The following is a 10,770-nucleotide window of genomic DNA, read 5'->3' as shown; positions in this document are numbered from 1 at the left end:
CGAAAAAAATATCATCCAACCACCAATTTTTTTTTAAAAAAAAAATATTATTTATTTCTAAAATACCCATAAATGATTTTCAGAAAAATTTTATAAATCAAAACTTGCTATCAAAGAAAATAAACCAAAAAGTTCTTTCATGGTGGACCAATTTTTCTTAACATTTTGATGACATTTGAAATTTTCAAATATATTAATAATTAAAATAATAGTCCCGTCTTTGTCTTAAAATAAACAGGAGACTTTAAAGCTAGATTTTTATAATAAAAATTTGACCTTTAATAGTCAAACAAATAGAACATATTAATTATCCTATTCTTTCGATACTATTCAAATTTGTATTTTAATTTGCGAGTCTTTTTCAACCAAATTGTTTCAATTTTTCCCTTTGAATAACGTTCTCAAGAAACATATTTTGTAGTTTCTAAGTAAAGTTGAAAATCTTGAATATATTACTACTTTTAATCATGAACATATTACAAAATACACCAATTAACTATGATATTATCATTTTAATACTCGGATAAATATTTATCATAGTTAAAAATGACAAATTTTAATATAAATTGACTTCAAAAAAAAAAAATGAATAAAAGAGAGAATAATAATTTGGAATATACCTTTAAAAAAAGATGCAATAATTATAGAGTGAGCCAGCCTATTATTTTTAATAGATTAAAAGTTTGGCTAGTGCCCATATGCCTATGGAATCTCTTTAGCTTTGGTCCAATTTCATAAAATTCAATATTTATGTGTAACAATTTAATTTAAGATTCCTTCTCAATGTGTGAAATCCAACCTCATTATTGCTGTCCAAAGAAACAAAGGAAAAAAAAAACCAATAACAAAAGATTCTTTATTTTTTTTTATCTAATACCGTAATAACTACGTCTTAATTTTAACCAAGTTAAAATTAACCACACTAATCTTTACTATTTAGCATATATAACCACACTAATCTTCACTATTTAGCATATACAACTCCTACTGAGCGTGTATATTCATGATCAACATAGAACATGATTAGTACTGAGCTTGTACATTCGTGATCAACATGGAACATGATCAGTACTGAGCGTGTGTATTCGTGATCAACATAGAACATGATCAGACCATTTCAAGCGAACTTCTCTTATTTTAGTTTACAGTATGGTCAACCAAAAACATATAATGGACAGAATTTCATTGAAGTTATCCCTTTTGGACCATATATGAAAAAGAGTAGATTTTAGTTGGATGAGGCATGATGAGGAGTGGGACATAAGCAATAATTTCATATTTGAAAACCAAACTTCTATCATTGACAATAAAGTTGAGGATATATGCAATATTGCAAATGCAAGAATTCTCAATAAAACCTCTCATTGGCCAGCAAATAACTAACATACTAAAATAAAACAAGGTCAGTTGCATGTTGCAGAAAATAATGCACTTCAACTTAAAAATAAAGGCACCAATGAGAAGAGACAAATAGATGCACTTCTTTGGCAATTTTAAGGTAAAAGGATAATGTTATTATTGTGAGTACATTACAACTCAAAAAATTTGAACCAAAGTCATGTACATATATCCCACTTGGAGAAATAATCTAAAGCCTCAATAATTACATTGTCTCATAATTTGCCTGTCACAGCTCACTATCATTCATATTTTTTCTATTCATGAATGAATATAATATAGGCAAACCCCACAAGTAGAAAAGGGAGGGGTAAATTGGATGGCCTGATGATGAATAAACTAACCTCATAGATAACAAAGACAATTTTACAGCCTCTACTATTGTATGAAACACTTAAAAAGAAACAAGAAAAATGGAGTTTCTTACAACAGTTATATATCAACAGCATCAACTGGTAAGGATGTTGTTCTGTGAAGTGAGTTAGGAAGCAATGTTCTGGTGAAGAAACTCTTTGCAGAACTAACCATGTCTCTGACATTCGGGGAACCTTTGATCGCCTCACATTTTCGGGCCCTTTGGGATACCGAAATGGGGCAGCTAAGTCCATTTGATTCTGAACTAATGGTCTTACCACAATCAGAAGACTTTAGTAGAGTTTCAAGACATGAGTTCTTATTCTTTGTCTTCTTTTTCCGCTTAGAGGAACCTGTAGGAGGCTTTGAAGCTTTAGGTGGAAGTCCCAAGTGTTGATCTTTTAGCTCCCTCAATTTTATCTGGTAGTTTGCTTTGAGCCATCTCATTTCCTGCTCAATCAAGTGCTCATACTCAGATATTTCGTATGACGCAGGAATTTCACCTAAAGAACGGGGATTTGATAAACATCTGTCTAAACTCTTTACACCTGATGTAAGCTCACTCTTTGGTCCAGCCTCTTTCTGACCTTCTGTTGAAGGGTCGTGATACAATTTCTCACCTCCTTCAAGGGAATGACTCTCCTCGGATCCCACTGAACTGCATTCAAAGCTTTCATGCCGATCCCAAATCTCTGTGTGATGGAAGCCATTCATTTTGAACAAGTTGTAATGGACACCATTAATATGGCTTGATGATGCTGGTTCATCAGAATAAGTCGAACCAATAGGCCGAGGACTATTATTTTGATAGGTAACCTCTTCAAACCGACCATGTGTAGCAGCACATCCATTGCATTCTGCTAGCTGCAAATTCTGAGCAACTGGATTTTTAGATAGGAAATTCATGAACGAACCGACAGAGGAATTGTTGGACGAACAGTTGTGACAGAAGCTAGAATTTGCAAAGCGAGGGGTTTCTACGATCCCTGGCCCTGGCTTCCAATCGGGTTCTAATTTGGAAATCTCACCATCAATCATATCGGCGATTTTTGTAACATCTTGATCAGTTATATCCAATTCGGATACCATTTCAGTTGCAACAGTTAATGCTGTATCATATTCAACATCAAATGGGAAATAGATGTTCCTGATACGGCCTGCAAAGACACAGATAGCACAATTTTCAGCTCATGATAAGCATAAACAAATCAGTTCAAGAAAATAAGTTATGGCGGCCTACCTTCTTTGTCTGCAATTCTGAGTCTTAAGAAGATGCTTCCATCTTCTTTTCTCTTCCCTTTAATAGTTATATCCAAATCTGCGGAATGTTCATCGTGTTCATCATCGTTATACTCGAACAGTTCAATTCCAGTTTGCTCGTATTCATTTGGATCAGATGCCCATTCATGTATATCATCAAAACCATAATCATTGTAGGTGCCATTACCGAATGATTTTCCTTCATAATCTAGTCCAAGAACAGGCTTCCTTAGCAGAGGGTTCATATAATCTAGTTCTCTCCTAGACTCTGTATGTCTTAAATCTGATTCACTATCATCAATCCGGAGAAAAGGGTCATCCAGAAGCTCTCTTGCTGAGAGCCTTAGAGACACGGTGGCCAAACATTTTTCAACGAATTGACGTATCTCAGGATCCTTCACTTGGTACAACGCGTCTGGTTTTTTCCCCTAAAATATTGACCAAATCAATTGGGATAACCACAACAGAAAGGGAAGGACAAAAAGATTACAAAAGATAAGTACTTACAGACATCACTTTCTTGTAGATCTGAGCTGGATGGGTGCACTCACTATATGGGTACTCAAAAGTAACCATTTCTAATATGCACATACCAAAAGAATATATGTCAACTAGTTCATTGTATTCCTCCTCGTAAACTTCCGGTGCCATGAACTCAGGCGTACCTGATCATTACAGACCCATAAACATTTGAGCAAACCATTTTCCAAGTCATAGCACAAACACACACAAGTTGATCATATACATTTCACACACTAGGCAAAGCAGAAGAGCAAAGTATAAGGTGAGTAAAATCAGTGCAAGAAGTATACCAACACAATGAGCAGCGTGCGATTTTCGCAGAATAGCAGCAAGGCCAAGATCTCCAATTTTCACTTCTCCTTGGTTTCCATTGATAAAGATGTTATCACACTTAAGATCTCTATGGATTACAGGGGGATCATGACTATGAAGATAGAGAAGCCCATTCAGGATCTGTCTGCACCAGCGCTTTACTGCTCTAATATTGACTCTTTTGTGTTTCAGCCTATACCTACCAAACCCCACAAACAAAAAAAAAGCAAAGGATTTGAGGGTGGTGGTGGAGGAGATCCAGATTTAGCAATACTAAAAAAAATCAAATGCCAAGAAGCAGAAAATTAAGAACTCACTGTCTAAGAGTTCCAGAAGTGAACATTTCAGTAACAAAATTGATGTTCCTGTTAGCAGGATCCACCCAAGAAGTATAAAATGTCATGATATTTTTGTGCTTCAAAGTCTTGAGCAAATGAATTTCACAGTAAAGCCTCTCAAGATCTTCAGGACTTTGTAAGAAATCATAAAGCTTCACTTGATTCCAAGCAACTTCAATCCCTTCATATTCATCAAATGCTCTATAACTGCACAATCATTACATAAAAACCAATCAAATCACAATGATCCACCTTAAAGTTCCATCCTTTATCCAAAAATTTGGAGAAGCAAAAAAAAAAAAAAATCTTGAAACACCCCATTTCTATGAACCCCACGATAAAGCTGCAACATTTGAACCAAATACCAAAATTGGTGTCTAGTAGATCTAACAAATACCCATTTTTACAAGCAAAAAAAGGAAGATAAGTTTTGAATTCATACACAGTTTTTGAAGCTCCTTTTCCAAGAATTTCATTGTACTGCATCAAGAAAACAAGAAAAGAACAAAACATCAAGCTCAAAACTTCAATGGAGTGAAAAAACCTGACTTTGAGAGAGACTCATAAACAAACAAAGAGAGAGAATATACTCTGCCATATCTACCAGTTGGATCAACTTCAACAAATTCAGAAATTTCTGGTTCTGTATGTGTAACACCATTCATTCTTTTTTTTTCTTTCAAAAATCTATCTATTTAACTTACAAAGATTGTATCTTTTTTGTTCATTCAGCAAGAAACAAGTCAGTAGAAAGAATGAAAACGATCAAAAATCTAATCTTTTTAAAGTTTTGGGAACTTTTCTTGTAAGAAAAAAAATATGGGAAAGTGAGTTTATTGAAGTTTTCACAGCCCAAACAACACTTCTTGAAGGGTATCCACGATAAACGTGAGTCTACAGAAAATTAAGGGGAAAAAGAATGTGGGGTTGAAGGGGGAGGGAGTGGGGGGTGGGGGGGTAGGGTAGGTAAATGAGTGTGTATATCTTGCATCTTATCAATACAGAGAAAGAGAAAATCAATAAAACTGTATCAAAAAAGCAAGCCAGCTAAAAAAGGAGAAGACAAAAGAACAAGAAAAAGTAAAAATAGAAAATAAAATAAAGAGGTCATATTAGTCAAAGATTTGATTAAGGGCATGAAATATAAGTCCAAAATTTATGTGACGTAATTTAATTTGATATAATAAATATATATTGATTCGTTAAAATCTATGTGACGTAATATGATTTGATATAGTAAAAATAGTGTATCGTATCAATAAGTTATTTTGAAAATATTTCATTATTTTTAAATAGATAAAAAATCGTATTAAAACCGAAACAAAATAAAATAAAATAGGGTCAAAAGAAAAAATGGATAAGGTTGCGACTTCAATTAAATTAAAAAAAATGTAACGCGATTTGACTTGATAGAAAATTTAAAAACAAAAATTCAATAATTAAAACCGATTAATTATAAGTAATTTTATTAGGAATAAAATTTATATTATAAATTAAATTATTCCCAATAAATATAAAAAATATGTCACTCTTCATCAAATGGACTAAAAAAGAAGAGCGAGTCGAATAAAGTTTACTAGAAACATTTTAGGGTCAATTTATTTGTTTAAGTTAAAGATTAAACACATTTAAGAGTTGAATACTCTTGTGTATTGCACAATAAAAGAATGGTAAGTAGAGCTACATTGCATTGTATGGAGTTCATCCGAATCTCCTTTGGCGGAGAATTATATTGTTTATACATGGTTAAAATAAATTTATTTGTATATATAGTAGATGTTGAACACTCTTCGACTATCTATCCTACAGGTTGTGAAACAACCCCCCCTATTAAAAATTCTGATTCCGCTTCCAGTAAGTACAAATAACTTATTACTATAAGTTGATGGAATAATAAGTACTTATTTATCTTAATAAATGTGTTTAAATTTAAATAAATATAGTGATTAGTGATTACCTATTTAAATTGAAATAATTCTGATTTCTTTCTCAATTCATAAAAATATGAATGATTTGCAGAAATATGATCATTTATTATTTAATGCCTAGTGTTTAACTTTGTGGCACCGTTTTAAGGAATTTGTATAAAATAGTCTCACAATATATGTTCAAAACAGAAAAAAATTACACTAGATTAAATTTTGATGAGAGCATCATAATTTTATTACAATCTTTTTGGTAAATTATTTACGTCATCATAATTTTATTACAATCTTTATTCTCCTAATTTGGTATATTATTTATGAGTGTTATGAATTGATATATTTAATTGTTCAGAGGTTATGATGGATGAATGTCACGACTTTACTATAATTTGCAAAATGGCCATTTTTATAAAAATATATTAAACCACGGAGCAAATTAAACAACAAACCACTAAATGTCAACATTTCTCTCTTGAAATTTCTGAATACCTATTTTTTTGTGAAAGTGAGTATTTTATTAGGCCCTATATTTGAGATTATGGCGTAAAGTCTCTAAACTATTAGATTTTTAAAGTAGCATGTGAATATTTAAAATTGATGAAAAATATTAAAAATTTAAATCGTAATTTAATATTATGATATTATATTATTTTTTTCAGTCGAGAGTTTATTAGAAATTATCTCTTTATTACGAAAGATAGGAATAAAGTCTTATTCTTTTTTAATTTCATATGTAAAATTACACCGAATATATTATCATGATTATTGCAAAATGATCCTGTATTATAATTAGTTTGAGTCCGGAGTCTAAAAGGTGAAAAATGTTAACAAAAATTTCAAAACGGTATGTGAAATTTCTTTATAATCAAAACGGTATATGAAATTTTCAAATAATTTTTTTTTTAATATTTCGTTGCTGAGGCTCCGTTATGTTCTTTTAATTTGACCAGAAGAAAAAATAGAAATCTGTCACAACAAAACATAGCATAAACATGTACGTTTGTGGTGTAAAAAACGTTACTCCAATATATACTATTTTATGTTCTTTCTTTCTTGTCCATTTCGTAAAAATTAACACCTATTTATATTTATTTTGTTTTAATTCAACATCATAAATCTACCGTTCAAAAATAGCAAAATAAAACAATCGATATGCTTAATTTCAGAAGTTTTTAGGAGAACGTACTTTTGCATTTATTATTATATGCATCTAAAATACTACTCAAAACATTTTTTTAAACTCTTTGTCAACAAATAATTTTTCATTTTAAATGAAATAAAGAAAGTATTTGTTAACTATAAAGCTACTATAAAGATAAAATTTACGAAAAGTAAAGCAACTATTCATAAAATTAGCATATACTTTATTTTTATCCAGTGTAAAAGTTATTTAATCATATTTTTAAAAAAAATATAAAATAAGAATGAAAATGTATTAAGGACCCACTTGAAAAAATAAATAAATTGGCGAGCGTGTGAGGTCTACATAGTGGACCATGACAACATAATCGACATTTTGCATTGCATGGCCCTTATTTATTAACGTAACGTACTCCAATTTGGCTAAATGATAAATACTTCTTTTCTCTATATAATTTATTTTTCTGATTTTTATTTTAATACTTTTTTTTTAAAAAAAATAACATAATCTTATAATTTTACATAAAATATGTCAAATATTATAAACTGATATTTAAATATAAATGATTGAAATTTAAAAATTATTAAAAAAATAAGATAAATAAATTAAAATGAAGATTAAAAAAAAAAGTTATGAGTAAAAGTTAAGGTGCCAGCACAGCACAACACCTTTTCCACTTTTGTTTTTTTCCGTACGGATTTGGTACGGTTCTTTGCACTTCCTTTCTACTTTACCTAATTTCTCCGCTATAATAACTCCACCTTCCCTAATTTTTCTCTACTTTTTTTTTATTTTATTCATTTTTAGAAATATTTTTTAAAATTTTATTTTCACAATTACACTTTTAAGATTTTCAGATTAAAAAATATTTTGCTATATTCTATATATTTTTAGTTTAAAATTATGTGCCAATTAAATAATCAGATAAATAAATTAAAATAATAGAAGTAATTAGGGTTTAAAGAATTAAAATTTTATGATTAACGGCTTATTGGTGTGGAGATAGATTATTCAATTTTCTTATCGGATAATATTTTAACTGTTTAGAGTTACCACACTTATTATTTTAATTTAGGTATATTAACTTCATTTAATATTTTTCATAATATATAATTATATATTGTTAGTCATAACGCCATAAAGTCAAAACTTTACTTTTCTGTTATTAACTATTAAAGATATTTTAAAGGTACGTTTATGGAGAAAAAAGGCTAGAGGTTAGCTGGTACATTATCCAATAATCACCTGATAAGTGTTAATCCGTCATCTAATCAATTAATATCTTAGAAATAAGCTAACAATTAGTAATTTAAAAATTCATACTTCCTCCGTTTCAAAAAGGATGGTTTAGTTTGACTTGAAACGAAGTTTAAGAAAAAAAAAGATTTTTTAATCTTGTGATTCTAAATTAAAGTTATATCAAATTTATAAAATACCCTTTAATCTTGTGGTTTTAAATATGCCACATGGAAAGTTAAAGTCAAACTGTTGCCAAAAAAAATGAATCATTCTTTTTTAAACAAACTAAAAAGAAAATAGGGATATTCTTTTTTAAACGGAAAGAATATATGATAGACCAACCATCAAAGAAAAATTATCCACACAATTTTTTGATAAGCACTACCAAAAATAACTATGTTTTGTTTTGGACTAAGAGTAAGTCTAGTATGGATTTCTATGTTTCTCATGTTTAAATTTTGATTGACTTAACATATTTTTCACTAAACTAAATTTTCGCCGCATAAGATCCATTTAAAAACTGGTTTATTTACAAAGAAAGTCCTAAATTAGATAGTAGATCAATATGCATTATAATTTGATAAGAAAGAGATCACTAGAAAAAAATTAAAAAATTGATGAATAACATAAAGTAGTTTATGCGTGTATAAACATTTTATTTTGATAAGAGAGTTGCTTTTTTAAAATAAAAAAAAATCTCACTCCGGATTTATTCCCTTTGACACTTTTATTAATTTGGATTCGGTCGAAGTTCAAAAATACTGAAATATTCACTTTTTGAGCTGTTATTTATTTTGTGTTTGCTTTTTAATTATTACGGATTTTTTTGCAAGTTTATGTGTTTTAAGAATAATTTTAGAGTGATTTAAATAGAAATTTCTTGATCGACTTTAAATATATTGTCGAGTTCGGAGTTTAAAGGTATAAAATATTAACAAAAATTCTAAAACGGTATATAAAATTTTATATTACTCAAAACAGCAAAATACTGCAGCGATTTTGCAAAATCTGATTTTTTTTTTACAAGAAAGCAGCGATTTTCTTTTTAAAAAAATTCTTTTAAAAAATGAAAATCGCTGCCTTTTTTTAAAAAAATCACATTTTGCATTTTCCGGCGGAGGAAATCGCTGTTGTTCCAGCGATTTTGCCATTTTGATTAATATAAAATTTTATATACCGTTTTAGAATTTTTGTTAATATTTTATACTCTTTAAGCTCTGGACTCATGTATTGTCTCTGTGAAAGACAAACATTGGACATTTTTCAGTTGAAATTTAACTGAATTACTTATCAAGGTTAACTTTAGAAATTTTAAACAAAAATTTCAGACTTAGAAAGATTAAATTACTAACTATTATTATTGAAAATTTACCTTATGTGTCAATACTAACTTCAAACTTATATAACTGAAATGCATATAAAAATTAGACTAAAATTTCAATCATATTAGTCTCTCTTGCAAGGGTGGAGCTACAAGCCAGTGATGGGTGTGTAGATGAACACTCTTCGCCAGAAAATTATATCGTTTATATAGGTCAAATTAATGAATTGTAATATATAGATATGCTTTGAGGCCGGAGGTTGAAGGTTTGATTTTTGCTAACATTAAGTTTTCTACATCAATTTTTATTAGTTAAAATCCACTAAATATTTTGTAGGTTACTTCTAAAATTTTTGCACACCCTCTATAAAATGTCTGGCTCTGTCACTGCAGTTTCAATATATGTTTTTTTTTTTGCCTACAAATATTTTTTGTTTACTATTCTTAAAAGACTAATTATCCAAAAAAATAATAAAATTATCGTAGCTTATCGATCTCGTAATTCACTACTATTCTCAAGTATCTCAACCTATAATGTAATTAAATTATTATTGGTCAAAAACTTCTTTTAAAATTTCTTGAATTTCGGCGTAAGACATGTTATTTGATTATTTTTTTAATAATATAAGCCTGCGTTATAATATGTTATAATATGAAATTATGATCGTAAATTTGGGTATTGGGGATTATGATAGTTTCAAATTCCGTATTCTATTTAACATATGATTTAAGATATATTTTAAATCATGATTTTATTTTATTTTTAAAATGTAAAATTTGATCCATATATAAGTTTATGTTTTATAAGAAACAGGCCCATCATTTTAATATTTACGATAAGAGAAATTCATGCTCGACGTTAATAAATTAGTTATGTATATTAAAAAATAATTAGTGACTATCACATTGACAAGTAGATTTTATGAACATTATATAAAAAAGTTTGTAATCACAAATATT

At 29.1% G+C, this 10,770-nt stretch overlaps 1 protein-coding gene across 1 annotated transcript; it reads right to left on the bottom strand.

Annotated features, from left to right (window-relative positions):
• Positions 1–1,830: 1,830 nt before the first annotated feature.
• On the bottom strand, positions 1,831–4,849 carry LOC107031245 (probable serine/threonine-protein kinase WNK9). The gene is made up of 7 exons (XM_015232545.2): positions 4,775–4,849; positions 4,627–4,664; positions 4,164–4,391; positions 3,825–4,045; positions 3,520–3,677; positions 2,993–3,440; positions 1,831–2,909 (listed from the first exon to the last, which is right to left on the bottom strand). The coding sequence occupies exons 1-7, from the start codon at positions 4,847–4,849 to the stop codon at positions 1,831–1,833; spliced, it is 2,247 nt and encodes a 748-aa protein (XP_015088031.1).
• Between the last annotated feature and the right edge of the window lie 5,921 nt (positions 4,850–10,770).

This window comes from Solanum pennellii, chromosome 1 (genome assembly GCF_001406875.1).
Source record: "Solanum pennellii chromosome 1, SPENNV200".
Classification (NCBI taxonomy): domain Eukaryota; kingdom Viridiplantae; phylum Streptophyta; class Magnoliopsida; order Solanales; family Solanaceae; genus Solanum; species Solanum pennellii.
Note: the sequence above shows the minus strand (reverse complement) of the source record. Positions and strands in the feature narration are given on the sequence as shown.